General features: G+C 40.9%; 1 protein-coding gene across 1 annotated transcript in view; it reads right to left on the bottom strand.

Moving 5' to 3' along the window:
- Nucleotides 1-22,106, bottom strand: part of Trim37 (tripartite motif containing 37) — a 130,838-nt gene that overhangs the window by 50,954 nt on the left and 57,778 nt on the right. Inside the window, exons 17-20 of the mRNA XM_051158226.1 lie at nt 21,701-21,786; nt 12,494-12,688; nt 6,513-6,821; nt 373-495 (exon numbers count right to left, since the gene is read on the bottom strand). Of these exons, the coding sequence (XP_051014183.1) occupies nt 373-495; nt 6,513-6,821; nt 12,494-12,688; nt 21,701-21,786 (713 nt within the window). The remainder of the gene's footprint in view (nt 1-372; nt 496-6,512; nt 6,822-12,493; nt 12,689-21,700; nt 21,787-22,106) is intronic.

Below are 22,106 nucleotides of genomic sequence, written 5' to 3'. Positions count from 1 at the left end.
AATCTTTTTGACTAGCTACTTAAATATTAACAAGTCTAAAATATATAGCTGAAAACACTGTTCTGATTTCAGATGAACAAACTTCAAATACTAGAGCTGAGCGGCATATGTCAGACACCCCAAAACTTGGGAGGCTAAGACAGGAAACTCAAGAGTAAAACCTCACATACAGACAAATATATAATTAAAAATAAAGTAAGTCCCCTTTAAAAGCCAAAAATAGGAGGAAAAATAAACAATAAAATACCCCACAAAAATCATACCTTCAACTATAATTTCAACATCTTTGGTGCCTTTCAAGGTTACAGGTATATCCCATCAATTCCCAGGAATACGCCCAATAAAATTATATTACAAATTCTTCATATTTACCTTCAGACAAAGTCTGACAGTCTCCCTTGGAACGGCCATTTTCTCCCGAGTCCATGGCTCTTCGGAGTGAGAGACTGCCTGCTATGGCCCGAGCTGATTTGGGTGAATTCTTCTTACTTGTGGCTGCAAAAACATTAAGAACATTTCTGAATATGGTAAAATGTCACAAACTCACCATATAGACAGAGGTAGGTCTAATCTTTGCGCAACATGAATGTCTTTCTGTCTACAATGTTGAAAACAACAGGGTACTCTACGATCCTGACAGATTACTTATCATTCTGTGACAAAAACAATTCTATATTGTTGCTTCTGAAACAATATTAATAAGATTAACTATGACCTCATTTTTTAAAAAGTTGAATCATTTGAGACAATGAAGTATAAGCAAAAATATAAACCCTCCAAGCTAGTGGCTCTCAACCTTCCTAATGCTGCAATCCTTTTGATACATAATGTGGTGACCCATCAACTATAAAACTATTTTGCTACTTCTTCATAACTGTAATTTTGCTACGTTATGAACTGTAATGTGAATAACTAATGAAGGATGTGACCTCAGATGGGGTCAAGACCAACAAGTTGAGAACAGCTAGTCTAATCTAAACAAATATTGTGCTTGATTGGATCAAAATATAATCAATGCTGAATTTGAAACAAATTGAAATTATAATACTTCAAAATGTTACCAAATTAAAAAACTGACTAAAGTAGTAATGACAACAAAATGTACAGCTTAAAATAACTGGAGCAGAGACACAGGACGGGATGGTAACAACAAGAATTAATCAGCCTCACAGGCAGACTCAAATTACTGAAATAATACATTAATTTAAAAAAAGACAATGATGACGACGACGAGCATCACAGCTTTAAGCCTAGCAATCAGTAGGTTAAAGCAGGGAGATTGTGAATTCAGAGGCAGTGGTGCACACCTGAAATCCTAGCACTAGGGGAAGCTGAGGCAGGAGGACTGTCCTAAGTTCACGGGCAGCCTGAATAGACTGCATGCACAAGGAGCTCCAGGCCAGCCTGGGTTACAGAATGAAATCTAGTCTACACAAAGGCAGACAAAGGCAGGGAGCTGAGGGAGGAACACAGGAGCACGTGTGAGCCCACATCCAACATTGCTGTGCCCCTCAATTACCACCAGCAGGAGGTAGGGGGAACACATACAAACAAACACACACACACACACACACACACACACACACACACACACACACACACACAGTAACTGTGTACTACCAGCATATGGACAGGTATCTGTCAGGACTGAGATTCCAGAAGCAATTTTCACATTTACGCTCTGACTTTAACAAGGGTACCAAGGAAAGAGAGACGAGGGCAAGTGCTGCAGACTATGTGGAGGAGCTAAAATCACATGACTGGCACAAATACAATTCAGCAGATATTTTGAAAACAGTATGACACTGCCAATTCCTCAAAAGGTTAAACATGATTTTCATTACCCCAACAAGTACACTTTTTTAAAAAAAGATTTTATTTTATTTTATTGGCATATACATTTATGTTATCACACATAAATTAAAAATAACATACAGCAAGAAGAACCATGAAACAATCAGGGATTATATTTACATTCACGGTGTTTTGGCTAATTGTATTTGGGAACCTTGTAGAAAACATCTTTCCTATCTTGGTGACTCTAAAATTCTGAATGAGAATCAGTACCTACACGTTCTGAGTTCTTAATAACTTGTCATTTTGCTGATCAGACAATACCTTATTATATAACTATACCACATACTGTTCATCCACTACCACTTGATAGATAGCTTATTTGCAGTGTCTGACTATAATCAATGATGTTACTGTGAACACGTTTTGTAAGTTACTGCATAAACAATAAATATTTTGTTTAGGTGTACACTTAAAAGTGTACTTGCCTAAGCCGGGCGTGGTGGTGCACACCTTTAATCCCAGCACTCGGGAGGCAGAGGCAGGTGGATCACTGTAAGTTCAAGGCCAGCCTGGTCTACAAAGCAAGTCCAGGACAGCCAAGGCTACACAGAGAGACCCTGTCTCAAAAAAAGAAAGAAAGAAAAAAAGAAAGAAAGAAAGAAAGAAAGAAAGAAAGAAAGAAAGAAAGAAAGAAAAATGTACTTGCCCAAAAACATCTTTACCCCTAAAGAATGAAGGTTAGCTGTGAGACTAAACTATCTGGTCTTCAATCCCATCAGAGACTTGAGAAGAAATAATACTTAATTACCTGAGTGAACCGAAAGTACAGGTTAGCAGCTTCCAAAATGAGAAAATAAATGAACAGTCACCCAAAACTATATAACGCTGGAGCATCATCTTCAGCCTTCTGGCCCAATATGTCTGAGAGACATATTTGTGAGGCAGGAACTATTGAGGACTTGCTTATTGCTCTTTATTGGTAGAGTTTGGCTGTCAGCTCTGCCTATATCGAAGCTTGCTCATTTTTAGGCAGAATTCTGTTTTCAGGCCTAGATGTTCTAAACTAGCAGAGATGAAATATGATACCTTGAAAGGATAATGTGAAATGGGGTGGTGGAATAAAGAGCTCACTTGGTCATGCATCATGGTACATAACTGTAATCCTTAGACTAGAAAAACTGAAGCAGAAGGGTCAAGAGTTTGAGGCTAGCCTGGGCTACATAACAAAAGTCTATCTATAGCCAGTTGGTGGTGGCGCACGCCTTTAATCCCAACACTCAGGAGGCAGAGGCATGTGGATCTCTGTGAGTTCAAGGCCCGCCTGGTCTACAGAGCAAGTTCCAGAACAGCCAGGGCTCTGTTTCACAGACAAGCCCCAGCTAGGAAAACCAAAAAAGGAAAGGTCACAAGGAGATTCTATTTCTATGTTAATTGAGAAGGCCAATTTAAAAACAAAGAGAAAATAATAAGTGCCAGTGGGCATGTGCAGAACTGGAACCTGTGCAGATAAAAGTGTAGCTGCTACAGCAAAAAGCATAGCATCCCACCCCAGTGTACCCCAAAAGCTAAGAATTCAGAATAAGCCAGCAATGCCACTGTTTATATATATTGACAAATTTACAAGGGAGGCTTGAAAAGAGATGTCTACATTTAGAGCCAAAAGATAACTGTCCCCCAAGGATAAACAGATAAATGTTCTCATAGAGTAGAACCCTGCCATTTAGAAAGAAGGAAGTTCTGTGAGATGCTATCATATGGTAGAATCTTGGAGATACTTGAAATAAAGAAGCCAGTCTCCCTCCCCTCCCCCTTCTCTCCCCCCCCACCAAAACAAAAACAAACAAACAAACAAAAACCACCAAAAAAACCCTAAATGTCAAATGCTGCAACAATTCCAATTCCAAGTGATACCTAAAGGTGAGTAATAGACCCAGAACACAGAGGAGCAATCCCCGGGTGTCAGAAGAGAGATGGGGGATTGCTGACTAAATGGATGTAGTTCTACTTTAGAGTGAGGAAAACCTCTTAGATGTGGATGGTAGAGAGAAATATACATCGATGCCAAAGTGATTAATGCTACTGAATTAGTACATTTTATGTTATGTACACTTTGCCAAAAATTTTAATATTATGATTCCACAACTAAAGGCTAAAATGGCAAATTTACATTATATATACTTCACCATAATTTAAGACTTTTTGAAATAGCATATATGATTTGGGAAAATGGACACACATAGTACCCAATACCAAACTCTTTCTCAATCCACACAACCCCTCAGATTCTCCTAAGTTCACATGCAATTTGAAACTTTTGTTTCTCATCTCAGATATAACTGGTGTGCTCTTCCACTCAATATTTCTGTTGACACTTCTCAAAAGTATAAAGCATAGGTAGCAACACTTCTTCCAGAATATTTTCTTACATTTTTGAAATATAGTATCTAGTTTTTTACTTGTCTTAAGATTCTTTTCCATTTCGACTGTCAGCCTCCCCATCCCTTCTCTTCCCGGACCTCTAAGCAAGCATGAGCAGCTCCTCAATGAGAAGGCTTCTCCTCCATGACATCAGACCCCTGGCCTGGCAGTGGTGTCACACGCCTTTAAACTCAGCACCCAGGAGGCAGAGGCAGGTGGATCTGAGTCTACAGAGTGAATCCCAGGATAGCCAAGGCTACACAGTGAAAACCTGTCAGTACATCTGCTGGGAGTGATGATGCATGCAGTTAATCCCAGCACTCATTGATGAGCTGGAACCAGGTGGATCTATGATTTCCAGGCCAGCCTGGGGATGTGGGGGGTGGGACTGGATGACACTCTGCCTCATACGCCAACAAATTAGTATATAAGACTCCCGCCACCTACTCTGCTTGGATTCAAACAGTGTAAGAGAGTGCTGGCACTCTCATGCATTTATATACATTACAGCTGTGACCTGCCTCAGCTTGATTTGTATATACTGCCTGCTTAGGACAGTTTACAAGACAACCCAGCAGGTGCCCAAACAGCATATTCAAACAGAATCCTCAACTCTGACCTTACCTGCCCTGACACAAATTTTTACCATATAGCCCAAACTGGCCTTAACTCAGGGTCCTCCTGTTTCCTCTTCCTGAGCACGAGGATCACCCCAACATATCAGTGCACTTGGCTTTGAACTGCTTCTCAAGTAGATGACAAGTTGCTTGCACCCAAAACAAAACAAAACAAATCTCACTTTCCAACCTCCTTACAACTAACTATCCAGCCTTTTCAATTGTGACAAAGAACTGAATTCTGGGGCCAGGTGGTTGGTGGTATCCAATATTTGGTCCCAACACTTTGGAGGCAGTGGCAGGTGGATCTTGAGTTCAAGGCCAGCCTGATCTTTAGAACAAGTTCCAGACAGCCAGGAGTACACAGAGAAACCCTGTCTCGGAAAAACAAAACAAACAAACAAACAAAAAAACCCCAAAACACTGAATCCTATAGGCCTAAGACATGTGTTGTCTGTAACAGATTAATTTTTCCTTTATGCATCCAGAACAGCACTGGTTACATACTTAGAACGAGAAACTAGGTCAAAGCAGGCTGCCAGGCCAGGAGCAAGGCTACCTACCCATGGCTTTAGCTACAGATGACACCACAAATTCACAAGCTGAGGTAACAGAGCTCATGCACTGAAGCTGTATTAGACCATTCTCCACAATGCAGCTGCTTCTGAACAAATGAACAGCTCAAACTCCTTACTAAAGACTCTAAGATGCGGGGTTAAACCCTGGTGTTATCTGACTTCATCTGTCTGCCCAGCCTATTCACCATATCCACTCATGCTAGCCTCCCTTCAACCCCTCAAAGTTAATCTTACGCTTGTGAATTTGCATGTCTGTCTTGTTTATGTACAGCACCGCCCCACCCCCAATCTGAAGAGCTCAGTTCAAATATGTTTTACAGAGACTTTCTCTGAAGGCATTCTTCATCTATTCCTATTTCACAGTGGTTAAGTAGTCATTAAATTATTTTCACTCATTTATTTACATACTTTGTCTGCTTCTTATCTCTACAATGCAGGCTCCATCAGGCTACTGAAACCACTTAATGCCAAGTACAGACAGAGCAGTCAAAAAGCATTAGCTCCATCATATTAAAACAAAAAAAATCAGAATTGAATTGGAAAGGTAACTCAGCTAGTAAAGGCACTGCCACTTGAAAGCCTGATGACCTTAGTTCAAACCCTAGTATCTACATGTGGAAGGAGAAAATTGGCTCCCCAGAGCTGTCCTCTTAGCTCCAGAAGTGCACAATGTTGTACACTGACACACGCACGCACGCACGCACAAATAAAATCCTTTTCAAAAAAGAGTCAATCAACTTTGGATGGGGAGAAAAAGGCAATTTTAAGTTATAAAAACAGCAGAAGAGATGGCTCAGTGGCTAAGAGCACTTATTACTTTTGCAGAGGACCTGGATTCAAGACCCAGCACCCATACATTTGCTCACAACAGTCTAAAAATTCAGTTCCAGGGGATTCAATGCACTCCTTCTGGCCTCTGTGGGCACCAGGCACACACATGGTACACAGGCACACATGCTGGCAAGCATCCATGTACATAAAAATAATTTTAATTGAACTCATTAGAACAGAGATATTGACAAATTATTAAGTAAAAACAACCAGTCATATGATTTCACAAAGTGCATGGGAGAAATTACCTTATAGGAACTTCGTTACTTACGGTTTCGTATGTAACAGCCAGCAACTGATGATTTTGCTAGAAGCTCCATTCCCAAATCCTGTAATCTACCAGAATTTTCGGGTCCACAGGTGGCCAGAGCTGCCTGGTCAGCACAGAAAAGGTTTGTCTGCATGTCTGCAGAAGCAACACCACTGCCTTTTACATCTGACAGTGTAGTCTTCACATCAGTCTGCATACATCGGACTTCGGCCATTTGAGTTTTGAGCCTTTTCAGCATCTTTAAGTCAGAGGGCACTCGCCACATCGCCTGCTGCTTCCTTTGATCTTTATCCTTTCGAGAATATGATGCTTCAAAAAGAAAGCAAGTGACAAACCATGTTCATATACATTTTAACATTCATGACCTCATTCTTTCCCACAAATTTAATGTGCCAAATGTGGTAAGGTGCTTCATAGTTACCATCAAAGAGCATGCATCAAGACCAGCAAGATGGCTTAGTGGATAAAGGCACTTGCTGCTATGCCTAACCAACAGCAGTCTATGCCTAGTCTATCCCTACCGCGTGGCTGAAGAAGAGAAGTTGAGTATTGCAAGTTGTCATCTGACTTCAAGTTGTCACATGTAAACCACAACATACACACACTCATGTACACATATACATACCCAAACAGATAAACAAACAAAAAATTTAAAGCATGTAGTAAATTCTATAGGAAACTAAGGTTTAACTGTTTAAACCTTGTATCTTAAAGCCTCCTGTTAAGAGTCTGGATCATAATCAGCATTTCACTTTGAATTGCATACCTACTTCTAGAGTTTAGAGACTGTTCTACCGTGTGGGTTTTTTTTCTTAAGATACTTTTCTCATTTTCTTAAATTTATTGTGTGTGTGTGGGGCGGGGAGGGGCAAGATAGGATTTTCTCTGTGTAGCCCTGGCTGTCCTAGAACTAGCTCTAAAGACCAGGCGGGCCTTGAATTCAGAGAGCTGCTTGTCTCTGCCTCCTGAATGCTAGGATTAAAGGTGTCCACCACCACTGCCAGGCCTTTTCTGTATTTCTTATAGTCAGAATTAACAAAGAAAAGAAAAACCTAGAAGCCAAACACTTCAACAACTCTGCTATCCCTGTTTTATGTGCACATAAAATCCCAGTCAAGACACTGCCCAAGACACACTCCTTCTGCTCCATCTCCACCCTCACAGTTGATTCTGGGATCTGTGCCACTATAGGGAAAGAAAATACCCTACACCAAGACACCAAGGGCCTGTCTGCGAGCCTGCGAACAGATTCCCCATGTCCATAGTCCAGAGAATGCCAGGTATCATTCTCATCCTCCCAATGAAGCTTACAGATTCCTGGGTGATATCAGAGAATTCCCAGTGACACAGATCCCCCACCTGTATAACGGGTGCACTTCAACTAATGTCCTCCCTCCACATCCCTCGCCCTCGCCCGGAATTCCCTCTCCCACCTCTCTTCTTGCTGCCCAGGAACCAGAGACAGCCTGGCTGTATACTCCTGATGAAACCTGTAAGCAGGGACCCCCACACACACACCTCTTGGGCCTAACCTCCCCTCAGAGTGCTCATCATGCTGCTGTCTTTCGACGACATTAACAGTGCATCTGATAAATTTCTTACCCAAAAGACAATCTGGCACAATGTCCTCCTTGAACAGCCAACTTGTGACCTTTCAGTTCCTAATCATTTATTGTTCCCAAGATGCCAGAATGTTTTCTAAAGACCAAATCAGGTATTACTTTCTGCTTACAATAGCCATATGGCATTTTAAAGCATTTAGGAAGGTACTGGCATTGCACACAAGCCTCTACATTACCAGACTCTGTTATCTAATGGTAGCTTTACCTTCTACTTCTACTACACATACCCCCAATTCCTGGAGTCACAGTTCAGTGAGTCTCATCTAAATATATCCAGAAATTATCTGACTTTACTATTTTCAGAACTTGAAATATATTAGATGGTTGAGTATCACTAATCTAAAAAATGTGAGTGCTCCAATATCCAAACTGGTCTGAGTACCATGTGTCTTCATCACTGTTCTATTGCTGTGCACAGACACCATGAAAAGAAAGCATTTCACTGAGAGCTGGCTGACAGCTTGAGAGGTTTGGTCCGTTATCATCATGGCGGGAAGCACGGAGGCACACAGATAGAAACGGTCCTAGAGAAGTAGCTGAGAGCTCCATCCTGAATTGCTGGTGCAGAAACAGATGATGGGCTGAGCTCCCCATATTGTTTTCTTAGACTTTTCTCTTTCCTAAAAGGCTCTTCATTTGGCTCATTTTTATTACACAGGTTTGCTCATGTCGCTGGCTCTCTTCTTTGAAAAATAGTGTTAAAATACTTATTTCTATTCCTTTAGTTTTAATTAAGCAGCAACACCCCCGTCCAGAAAGTACCAATATTCCTTCTATCCTACTCCCAAAGTCTAGACCCAAGACCTTGCTGTTCCTTTGTATTACCTGCCCATGTACGTCTTGCTGGTCCCCTCATTTTAGTCATCTGGATTTAAAATTCAGTTGCCTCAGTATTCACTTTACATAGAAAGCTAAACATTCCAGAACAGGGATGTTACTATTAATACAGTCTGTATCTTTTCCAATGACATTAAACTTTGTTTGTTTGTTTTTCGAGGCAGGATTTCTCTGTGAAACAGCACTGGCTGTCCTGGACTCACTTGTAGACCAGGCCTGTCCTCCAACTCACAGAGATCCATTTGCCTCTGCCTCCCAAGTGCTGGGATTAAAGGCATTGAGCCACCATGCCTGGTTGACATTAGATTTTTAAAACATGATTTTACCTATTTATTCAATCTATTGTAAAGTTCTCTTTCTCTGAGGGTCACCATAGCATGAGGAACTGTATTAGAGGTGGCAGCATTACAAAGGCTGGAAACCACTTGTTTAAGAGAACCTTACACAAAATGTACTTGAAGCATAAACGAAAAGCAACTGTCCCAGAACCTAGTGGGAAATAATCTTTCAAATTGAGGGGCAAGACTTTTAGGAAGTATGCTTTAAGAAAAAGAGGAATTAATGCCGGGCGAAGTGGGGTGCACTTGTAAAGGAGGCAAAGGGGAGACAGATCTCTATGAGTTCAAGGACAGCCTGGTCTACAGAGTCCAGGACAGCCAAGGCTACACAGGGAAACCCTGTCTTGAAAAACAAAACAAAACAAAATGAGAGGAACTAATGATTCATGCTGTAATCTCCAACCTGCTATAGTGGCTCAGGTTTTGTTTTTTACGCAGAGGTTCTATGATTTTGTTCAGAAAATGAGCTCTGCTTCTTTGAGATATCATCATAATTCTTATTTTCATCCCTGTGTGAATACAAAACTACTATTTAGAAAGGCCAGTCTGTTCTACTATATACAAAGTGGCACAGGCCATGCAGAAAAGGCAGTGGTAAGCAAGTCAGCTTCTTTGACAGCACCTGCCATTTTTGCACAGCTGATGATGGGTATGTCCTGGAGAGGCATGGACCCCAGGGACTTTGTCTCTGGATTGCTTTTTGCTGCCGATAAGCCTTTCCATGCTTGCCGTTGTTGTATTCCTCAAATATTCTATATATATATATGGCTGCAAGTGAGGAAATCCTCCCTGCCTTTAGTTTGGTGTCATTATTTCCTGGGTGACAGGCCACTCTGTTAGGCAAAATTCTTGCAGATCAGTACGAAGATTAAATTTCGTGAAATAATGCTGTTTAGATGAATTGATTTTATAATTCCTGATAATGATTTTATAGAATTCCTGATTTGATTCAAGTAACTTTAAGCCCACCTCCTCCGACCCCTGCAGAATAGCAAAGGCCGCATAAGGGAGCTCTGTGAACCTTCATATGTCACAAGCTCATAAACTGCACTAGGAGGAGGAACAGGCTTGACATAAATTTACGATCTAGGAAGGCATTCTCTATGTTAGGTCCAGAGATGGGATCATAGGTCTTGTTATGCACCATGATAACTAATTTAAGCTATACAAGGCCTTAAAAATAAGACATAAGACAGATGACCTGTTTCTTGGTAAAAACTTTGCTAACCTATGACAGAAAAAAAACTATTGCTTTGAACTTATAATCCTGCTGTATTTCCCTCTGTATTATGACTCTGTTTCTTTTATGGCTATGAGGTTAACTTTTCTTCTGAAAGAAAATTTTGCCTTAGAAAGTATAAAAGGAACCAAAAAAATAATAAAGGTTGTTGGAGACTGTGGGATTCACTCCATCCACCAGATGTGTATGTATATATGTATAAATGTAAAGACTGGTTGTTGGTTGGCTGGTTTGAGCTGCTCGAATTTGCTCAATCTACCCAATATGTGTGCATGTGTGTATACATATGTAGGGTGATAGGTGAAACCTCTTGGAGCCTGCTCACTGGAGTTTGCTCTTTAGAGTTGGCTAATGTCTGTTTATCTGTGTATGTGTGAAGTTGTTAGAGCCTATTGGAGGCTGTTCACTGGAGCTTGCTCTTTAGAGTTTGCTTTCTCCACCAAATGTGTGTGTGCGCACACGTGCGTGTCACCGTGTTTTCCCCCTTCTTTTCATTCTCTATTGGCAGCCTATGTCAGAACCAGCAGCTCCGACTCCTTCCCCTTTCCTTTTACCTTTGAGTTTCTCTGTGCAATTTCCAAAGACAATAGCCATAAGCTATCGGGTCTGGCTGTTAAAAAGTTAAAGAGAGTTTTAGAGTTTCTCTATGAGATCAGTATCAGTGGAGACATTCACCAGAGACACCAGCTCTGGCTCTTAAAGAGTTAAAGTTCAGAGTTTCTTGCCAGAAGGATAGCTTCTGGCCCAGAATTGCTAGTTAGAAAGTACTGGCCTCAAAGTATTAAGAAAGTTTAGAGGTTTTTTGTTTTTGCCAATAACAAACAACACTGGCCTCAAGAAGTCAAGAGCACTGAACCTTTGGCTTCCTTCGCCAAGTCTACCCACCTTGGTTTAACCCTGTGTGTCAAAGCCACCTCTGACAACAAAGGATGTTGTAGAAAGCATTCCATCAAAAACACTGCTTCTCTAACCCCAGGAGTTTGGGGCTGAGGATGAAACCAAGGGCCTTGCACACATTAGGCAAGCACATTACTGAGCTATACCAACAGGCCTAAAACTGGTCTTTAAACTGTAGCTTTTAATGGTAAATCACTGTTTTATGTATAAAACAGCTCTATCTCAGATTCAAAGAGCCTAGACTGGACTATATAAACCTGTTTTACAATAATGCTACATAACTCTCACATTAAATACTGTGGAAAATTAATATACAGTTTCTCAGGTTTTGATGTTTCTTTGTGTGTTTGAGAGAGACAGGGTCTCATGCTACCTATTTCTAGTTGGTCTGGAACTCATATTATGTAGACTAGGCTGGATATGAACTCACAGAGATTGACCTGTCTCTACCTCTTAACTGCTAAGATTAAAATGTTGTGCCTCCACACCCAGCCTTTGTTTCACTTTTGCAAACAGGTCACACCATACAGCCCAAGCTGGACTTGAACTCACTATGTAGCCTAGGATAACTTCAAACTCAGAGCAATCTTCAATGCTGAGATAACAGGGTTGTGTCACCATGCATGGAATGGTGTGCATTTTTCATTTAATAAATAGTTAAGTAAACTTTTTTAATGTTCAAATTAAGACACATTTCCCCTTGAAAGGCATGCCTAAAAAACTGAATTCACTCACAAAGAGGCCAACTACATTTTTCCATTTAGATAAAACTACTAGACATAACATAAAAGACAATTACTTAGAACTTTCTTAGTTTGTTCTCTGATGTGTGTGTGCTGGGTGATTACTATACTACTAAGCTACACACCCTAGCCCTAAAACCTTTTAAAAGGCATTTAAAATTTTGACACTCACATGAAATGAATGAAAAATCATTTTACTAGAGAAATAGTTATACTGTGTTCCAATACTAAGATGAGATACACGAGTAGAAATTCAACAGTTCTTCCAGAAAACAGAAGAGGAAAAGTCAGATGACTACTTTACCTGTGGGCTGCAAAAGTGAAGCAGCTGGACGAGGCTGTAGACCCCATAGATGTTCCATGCTGCTGCGGTCCTTAAGATCCAATAAATGTATTAAGATTAAAGGATCAATGTCTAATAAACTACTGGTAGCGGCAGAGCACAAATGTGCTCTTCTTGACATCCTGCTACTGGCACCGACATAGCTGTGGCTACTACCTGCAAAAGAAATACAGAGAAAACATATCATATGTATCTGCACATTTTATTTTTTAATAATATTAATTAATAGTTGAATACCTGCGCATATATATATATATAATATATAATATATATATATTTGGCCAACCATGGCCACATGTTGGCATAATGTTCTTGTGGACTGTGTACAGTTTACCCTTGTTCATTCAAATGATTTCTCTACCCTACTATCTAGTTTCAATCCAGTATTGTGATGTTTATTCTAAGTATTTCCTGTCTCAAGTTTGTGTAAACATGTTACCATTTGTTCTCTGTACTGCCAATAAAAGCCAACTAGCCAATGCTGAGCAACAGAGAATACGGTGGGACATCCTGGTCCAGTGAAGGGAGGAGAAGAGGGATGCACATGGGAAGGACTGGAAAGAAGTAGGAGAAATGAGTAAAAAGCACCTAGGGGGCTGGAGAGATGGCTCAGATGTTAAGCACACTGACTGCTCTTCTGGAGATCCTAAGTTCAACTCCCAGCAACCACAGGGAGGCTTACAATCACCTATAATGTGATATGATACCCTCTTCTGGCATGCAGATGTGTATGCGAACAGAGCACTATATACCTAATAAATAAATCTTAAATTGAAAAAAAAAAGCACCTAGGATATGAGTAAAGAGCAAATATAATGTGGGAAATCTGAATGGGAGGAAACTCTATTAGCTTAGAGATTTATGATGGAATTACTACTGATCAGTATTGTGCCCTAGGCTAATTAAATATATCCTAGTCTCTCTGTGTGATTAATTGGGTATATACCTGGTTAAAGGCCCCAACAACATAAAGAGGAAAGTACTAGCGTTTTGAGTAATTTACCTGATCAATGTCAATTTGCCCTAGAAATGGTGTAATGCTATGGCTTTTTTTGTTTGTTTGTTTTTTGGGTTTTTGTTTGTTTGTTTTTCTTAGATGGGGTCCCTTGTTATTTATTTTAAAGTATATGTGTGGGGGTGTGGGGTGTGGCTATCTGTGTGTGTGTTTGACTGCATGTTCCTCTGTAAGTATACTTGTATTTAAGCCATAGTTTACAGAAGTCAGAGGACAACCTTTGGTGCCAGTTCTTGGCTTCTACTTTGTTTGAAACAGTGTCTCTCTTATCTTACTGTTTGCTGCTATGGAACTGGGCTGGGCCTGGCCCAAGGGTTTGGAAATGCTCCATACCCCCCACTCCAGCTTTTACTCACTGACTCATTTTATCAACTTCAGAAAAGGTACACAAGGTTTCTATGTGTCTTACAGCCATTTCTCCATTCACTTCTTTCACTACTGTGATACACATATCCCAACTCCTGCAGCAATATGATATGCTAAGTTACTAACTTGGATTCTTTGTATAGATCATCAGTTTCCCCCGGAGGTTCACTTTTTCTATTCTAGAGTTTAATCCAGAACATCAAATTAGGCCTCTCTGATTTTTGATTGTTGTCCTTATTTGGGTAATTTTGTCAATGTTCTTCATCTAAGGGCTTCTCCGACTTTAATACTACAGAAGTGGATAGGTATGCTCTTTACACATTAGCAGGTCTTATCACAGATGACACTAAATGCACCCAGTATAGGTGATGGTGGCCAGGTTTTCCCAAGCGTAGCCTTTATTAAAGGACGAGGAGCTACACTGCGCCTCTTTGAGGAAAGACTGTCCAAAATGACTTAGAATTCTGCAAGTGTTCTGTCATATTTTAGCTAATTATTGACCTTTAACTATAAAGCACAGTAGTTTTTCTCATTCTGTTTTTCTGGAACTAGAAATATGCCATTATATTCAATAATATTTGTTAAAGAGATAAATCTCAGGGAAGTTTAACAATGAAAATAAAGGTCTTTGTTCAGTCTTACACCCTCAGTATCTAGGATACAGTACCTAGATGTTATTAGAATATTTAGAGCTACAGAAAAAAGATGCAAAACAAAAACAAAAAAAAATCCAACTAAACAAAATCTCTTGCACGGCATTTAAGCAACACTTGGAATCCACACAGGGAAGCAGTTCCCACCTCACATTATTAGTAAGTACTTTTCTGTAAGGGGTCCTGGGGATTGAACCTAGTCCTTCACATGCTGGGTAAGCACTCTTAGTAAACATTTGAATGAACCAGTTAATTTAAATATATAACCATGTTTGGCCAGGCGTGGTGGCGCACGCCTTTAATCCCAGCACTGGGGAGGCAGAGGCAGGCGAATCGCTGTGAGTTCGAGGCCAGCCTGGTCTACAAAGTGAATCTAGGACAGCCAAGACTACACAGAGAAACCCTGTCTCGAAAAACCAGAAACCAAAACCAAACCAAACAAACAAACAAAACAAAAACCAAAAATAAACAAACATATAACCAAGTTTATCTTATGTTTGCCAGTGTTAAATATAAGGAATTTTATACCATATATCTTAAGATTTCAAAAATCCTGAAAATGGGCAATAAAGTAGTTTTACAATTAGTAATCAGCATTTATTTGAAAAACGCTAAATGTTCCTTTATGATACTGTGTTAACTGCTAGGGAGATAAGAAGGAGGAAGAACACAGTTTTGGCTTCAACCTAGAAAAGTAGGTGGCCAAAATAAGCAACTACATGGTTAACATCCAGTCTAACAGTTTACTTTGAAAGCAAAAAAACAGGTAGTTTTTTTTTTTAAAGGGCTTCCAAGAAAAAATAAAATGTAAGCTAAAATAAAGGAATAGCCATTGACTATACATACGATGAGAAAGGTGGGACATATAGAAAGGGAACGAGAAAAATATGAGCACATTAGAGAGTCTAGAAGCTGTTTCTCTTGACTTCGTAAGAATGTAGAAGGACAGGGCTGGACACATGGCTCAAAGGTTAAGACCGCTCGCTGATCTGTAAGACATGTAGCTTACTAGTGTTAGTTAACTGCAGTCCCAGGGGATCTGATGCCCTCTTCCGGCCTCAGAGGTAAAAGAGTAATAAACCAGGCAGTGGTGACACATGCCTGTAATCCCAGTACTCAGGAGGCAGAGGCAGGCTGACTTCTAAATTTGAGACCAGTCTGGTCTAAAAAGTGAGTTCCAGGACAGCTATGGCTACAAATAAAGACCATGTCTCAAAAACAAAAATATTTTCACATAAACAAAAAAACTAACAAGAAACAGAACACAAAGGAACACATGGTCTAGATAAAAGAATTTATATTTCATCTTATAGTTGAAATCTAATAGTTTTTAAATAGAAAAGCATTATTGACAGTTACTCATTAAAAGAAAAAGACAAAACAAACAAACTGAAAATCTTCACTCTCAATTCATGGTGTGTGGGACACATTGGAAGCTACAAGGAACTCTGATCAGAGGATGCCATGAAACAACAGGCCTCTAGTAGGACCAGCAAAAAGTGGCAGCAGCACTAAGCCTAAACTTAGGCACTACTTACAAGGTGGAATCAATTTAACTTGGTTACATAATTTTAAGAAAAGGATGAGGACGTGAAGAACACACAGAGCTAACAATAATCAAATGCAAGTAACAATTCTGCTGGGGAGGTGATTAGACATACTTAGTCTATGTGATCTCAAAGTCATGGGAAAGATAAAGGCTAGAGATGGGACTGGAAAGCAAATACTTAGAAATGTAAATGGTAAAGATGTCTTTATTTACAGGAGCATGTAAAAGAACATGCTAGTGTTTATTCTAAGGCAACAGGAGTGCTAAGTTTTGAATGTCCCTATAAGAATTCGTGTTGAAATCTGATTCTAATCTAACAGTTACTGATGTGTTGAGAATTTTAAGAAATAACTAGGTCATTAGAGGCTTGATTCCATGAATGATTAATGTCTAATTCCCAGGCTGTATCAGACCGTTCGAGAATTAAGCTGATGCAAAACAGGGCTACTCTTGGTATTTTGGCTTCACTCAGTCCCCACATGCACCCCACGAGGCCCTCACTCAAAGCTGAGCAGATGTGGTCATGTTCTTGGAGCTCCAAAACTGGCCTAAATAAACTTTTCTGTATGTCATCCAATTTCAGACAATCCCATTATAGCAGCAGCAACAGCAACAACAACAACCACAACCACCACCACAACAAAAAAGACACTGAGAATGGAGTGGGGAAAGTGTTTAGGAAACCCAAAATTCTGAAACGTGGGAAGGTATCTCAGCTCTGAAGTGGGTCAGTGTTCCAATGGAAGGACATCCTGGCCAGGACATCCTGGAAGCCCAGGAACCACACAGCTCTGAGAGGAAGCCTCCTCAGGAGATGTTGCAACTCCCCGGAGAGGGTACCCCCAAATGAGCTGAGGAGCTGAGGAGCCTCAGCTCTGCTGCTCCTTTGCATTGTCTCTGGGCTTCTTGGCTTCTTCTGATCAGAGAGTCACACCAGGCAGCACATTTGTAAAAGAGATTTGTTGCAGGAACAAATCGAAGAGAACACAGCACAGCCTGATCTGAGCACCCCTTTCAGGGATCACAGGGGGTGGCATCCAGGGGAGCTGAAGAGGGAGTACCCAGGAAGGATATATGGAGGAGCCTGGCAGGGAATGCTTTCTATGCTGTGAATAGCCAACAGCCATAATAATACTGGAAAATAAAAATATGGAAGTGGCTCATAGCTAGGAAATGGGCAAAGGCTGAAACACTTTGAAGGTACAGGCTAGGAAAAGCTTGGAGTGCCATAAACAGCATTTCATATGATCTTGGTTGTGACTGGAACGCTAGTAAAGGGCTGGGTGACCAACTGGCAAATGAAAAATCAGCAAGGTGTTATTGGAAAGTCAATAAAAAAGCCATTCTTGTTTTACAGTGGTGATGAACTTCACTGAAACGTGACTATGCCTACTGCTTTATGGAAAACAACATTTTAAGAGTGATGACCTAGGGAATCTGAGTGAACACACAGAAGGATCTATGTGTGAACTTTTAACTGCAAAGAGCAGAACTCAGGAACAAAGGTATAACCTAAAACTGGAATTTATAGTTAAGATGGAATTTGGAACACGCCTTTAATCCCAGCACCTAGGCGGCAGAGACAGGCAGATCTCTGAGTTCAAGGCCAGCCTGGTCTACAGAGTGAGTTCCAGGACAGCCAGACCTACACAAACAAACCCCATCTTGAAAATAACAAAACAAAATGAAAGCAAACTGTAAAGACTGTGAAAATCAAATTCTGTCCTCCTGAAGAGTAAAGTAGGTAATCAGTAGAGACTGCAATAAAGGCAGATCTATTCTTCACTACAGATCCATAGCTAGCTGGTAATCAAGACAATGCGCTTAGGAAGATAGAATAGTTTCAAAGACTAGTGATTGTCTTGTTGATGCTTCCTGTAATGGCTCAAATAGACTCACATGTGGCTTGCTGTACTCTGAAGAGTTCAACAAAAAGCAAGCTGTGGTGGCATGCACACCCATGACCGGTCTACAAAGTCTCATAGAATGAAGAACCTATGCAAGTATGGCAGCCTCTGTGGGACTCTGCTGATTAAGGTGGGACTCTGGCTTCTCCGAATAGCCATTTCACACTCGGTCTATAAACAGACTCCCATTTCTCAGCAGGGTCCTCACTCCACTTGATCTAGTAACCCCAAATCTTTTAAGGAGAGTCACATAGTCATAAAAGAAAATACAGGCCCCACCCTTTTCTGATAACAAGCACAAGGAATTCCAGGAAGTACCCCACCCACCCTGTGCTGAGATTCACACCTCCAGCAAATGGCCGTTAAATTATACCCAGGTGACTTCCCCTCATACATAGGATAATTAAGTACTGTTTTTTTTTTTCTTTCCTGTGTTACTGTGTCCTGCGCTACTGAAGCACTGTACCACTGTATGAAGATGGAAGTATTCTGGCACTCTTAGCTCTAGCGAATCAGGCACATTCACCCTCACAGAACACTTCCCAGGCCCCACCTCCTCCAAGGCATATAAGGCACTGATTATCACAAGTAAAGGTGGCTTGATTTCCCACGCCACAAGACTCTCATTCAGGGAAAAAGAAGGGTTCTTGAGACGTGCCAGGCTTTCAGGATTTCTAGTCACTCGCCACTGCTTGGAACCACCTGCTCCATCACACAAGACCAGTACTGCCTGCTAGGGAAAACACCTGCTGAGCCTGCATCTCCCCCTGTCTGCCAGCGGGTTCATCTACCCCAGCCCTACCAGGCACAGTAGACCAGTAGCACTTAGATCTTGTGGGGTTCCCAAATTCCCTCTTCCTATTGACCTGCAGTCCCATTCAGAAAAGAGCTGATTGTAACACCCAGTGTGGAAACTCATTTCCTACCCCCCACCCCCAACTCCCAGAGGTGGGGAACCTGGTTTTGTGCCCAAGCCACAAGCCTCACCCCTAAAGCATGCTACTTGGGAGGGAGGGAGGGAGGGAGGGAGGGAGGGAGAAGGGCCCTCTGATCTTGAGGTCCATTTGATCCCATCTGGAAGCAAGCGGCAGCGGCCAGGCTGACCTGCAGGGGCCCAGACCTGCTGGACTCTAGACCACCAGCCTCCATGAAGTATCTAAAAGGACAGGCATTTGCTACAGGAGCCAGCCTGCTGTTCTTGAGAAACTAGGGTAACAGCACAGGCACCTGTACACAACCTGAAAGCATAGCAAGAAATTGGGCAAGAATTTCCCAGAATTTTGAGTCAGTGCCTGGCTTCTATCCTTGACATATCCATACAGAGAGGATTTTATTTTTTTAGAACTTTAAGATTCTAAATGATGTGCTAGGAATTAGCTCAGCGCTAGAAAACTTGCCTAACAAAATGTGAGGTCCTGAAATCAAGTCACAGCACATACACCCTACAAATAGTAAAAGGCCTAATGTTTGCCCTGCTGGGCTTAGACTTGTTTTGGGTTGGTTATTCCTTCCTTTCGACATATTCTTCCCTTATGGAATAGTTATGTTTACCTTGTGCTGTCTCATCATTGTTTATTAGCAACACGAGGCAGGAGGTTGTCCTGAGAGAGTCTCAGGGCCACCAGACGAAGGCATCATAAAAGATTTTCAAAGGAGGAAGTTGTACTTGCCTCCAGGAAGCAAGCTTACTTAGAAAGACTCTTGTCTGACAGGGTGTACATGACTTAGCCTACACAGTAAGCATCACAGATGCTCTGGGCAGGGGAGCTGGACTGGCTAATATGTGACCACAGTCAAACTGCCTAGGATTCTGGGAGAAGGAGCTTGGTTTATTCCTACCCTGGTCGCAGCAATGTAGCACTCTCTGCCTAAGGCCTCAAAGGCCTCTATGAAGAAAACTGGGAATTTAGGGGACCTACAGGCAGAATGCTATGACTAGAATATTTCCCACCAAAACTCATGTCAAAATTTAAACTCCATCATAAGTTATTAAATGGCTGGAAATATTCTGTGGTATTTGCAGGTGGGACCTTTGGCAGAGAATTAAGATTGAATTAGGTCAGAAAGTAGGATCCTAATCACCTGGGACCTGGCTTTATAAGAAGCAGGAGAACCTGAGCTAGGGTGCTCTCACTGTATGACGGCCTGAGCTACTTTGGAACTATATGCAGATTTTCCACTAACAAGAAGGAAGCATGCCAAATGTAACTGCCTGATCCTAAATTCCTTATTCTTTATAATTGTGATTCAAGTAAAACCTTTACAAATTACCCAGCCTATTATTCGTTTCAACAGAAAACTACGAAGATGATGAGTAAATTAAAAGCAATAAGTTAGCTTAAAAAAAAAAAAAAAGGATCTTGTAAATTTTTTTATTTTTTTGTTTTTTGAGACAGGGTTTCTCTGTGTACCTTTGGTTGTCCTAGACTCACTTTGTAGACCAGGCTGGCCTTGAACTTACAAAGATCCACCTGCCTCTGCCTCCCAAGTGCTGAGACTAAAGGTGTGCGCCACTACCGGCCAGCATTGGCCTTGATTTCTTAATCCTACTGCATCAGCCTTCCAAGACCTAAAATTAAAAGAGCTATAACAAAAGCCAGCTTTTAAATGTTCTAGCCAGTTTTCACAAACAGATGTAAAGACCAAAAGAAAAACATCTATTACATAAATAAGGTCTTTTCAGGAGTAACAGTGGGACTTGGGAAGGGTGGAAGACTGGGTCCAAAAACAATCCGGGGTTCTAGCCTAGTTGCACCAACAACTAACTATGTGACTAGGTAACCATACCTGAGTTGTATAAATCCAATAGCTTCTTAAATATCCTTTGTAAGCCCAGGTCCAATGAGACTATTTAGATCACTCTATAGCCAAACCTTAATACAAATAAGACTATCAGTCCAGAGTTAAGAGTAAATAAAATGAGCTTAGGAGCCATATAAAATTCAAGATCCAACTACTCCCCTTATTTGCTAAACTGTGAGAACAGGGTAAGCTGCTTAATTTACCTATACATCAGTTTCTATATCTATTTAAGTATATTTTGTCAGGTGCCATGTGGGCTGGAGAGATGGCTCAGAGGTTAAGAGACTGCTTGCTCTTCCGGACGTCCTGAGTTCAATTCCAGCAACCACATGGTAGCTCACAACCATCTGTAATGGTATCTGCTTCCTTCTTCTGGTGTGCATGAAAAACACTCATATACATAAAATACACAAATAAATAAATAGATAAAATTTTTGTCAGGTGTGGTGGTCTATGTCTGTAATTCTACCTCTGGAAAGGCCAAGGCAAGAAAATCAGGTTAACTAGTGAGACCGCATGTTAAGAAACAGAATAAACAAATGGAGATTTTAAAATCTGTCTCAGAATTTTATAAATAATTATGGTACACAAAAAGTGCTTCATGAGAGTTCGAGGCCAGCCTGGTCTACAAAGCGAGTCCAGGATAGCCAAGGCTACACAGAGAAACCCTGTCTTGAAAAACAAACAAACAAAAAGTGCTTCATGAAGTTCCTGGTACAGAACACTCTGTAAATGTTAGTTATTATTCTTTTAAATGTCATTAGTACTGCATTAATTCCATCAACCCTTATTGCAGGTTACCCTCCACTAAACTAGGACAGTCGGAAATGATCAAAGAGCGAAGTCAGAAGGGCAGGTGGAGGCTGGCCTCTGTACCTGGAGGTCCTGCCGCAGCTGCATCCTCCATGAGCTCTCCCTCTTCCAGTTCCATGTTGTTGTATTCTACATCATTTTCTCCAGACCTGAGAAAAGACAAAAGCCATCATAGTCACAATAACGTAATTATCATAAAGAAAATACAATTAATATCTGTATTTGTGGGCCAGTAAGATCGCTCAGCAGGTAAAAGCACTAGCCACCAAGCCTTATAAGCTGCGTTCAAGCCTCAGGCACCACATGAGAAAGCTGTTTCCCAGTTGTCCTCTGACTTAAATGCACAGTGGTATGTGTGAGAACACTCATAAACCACACTCTACATGAATTGTATTTGTCACACTTCGGTGAGTTTTGTGTTTCTGAAAACAACTATAAGAAGACCTCAGTCAGAATCATGAGTATGCAT

This window comes from Acomys russatus, chromosome 16, assembly GCF_903995435.1.
Source record: "Acomys russatus chromosome 16, mAcoRus1.1, whole genome shotgun sequence".
Lineage (NCBI taxonomy): Eukaryota > Metazoa > Chordata > Mammalia > Rodentia > Muridae > Acomys > Acomys russatus.
The sequence above is the reverse complement of the archived record's forward strand: the minus strand, read 5'-3'. Positions and strand labels throughout refer to the sequence as shown.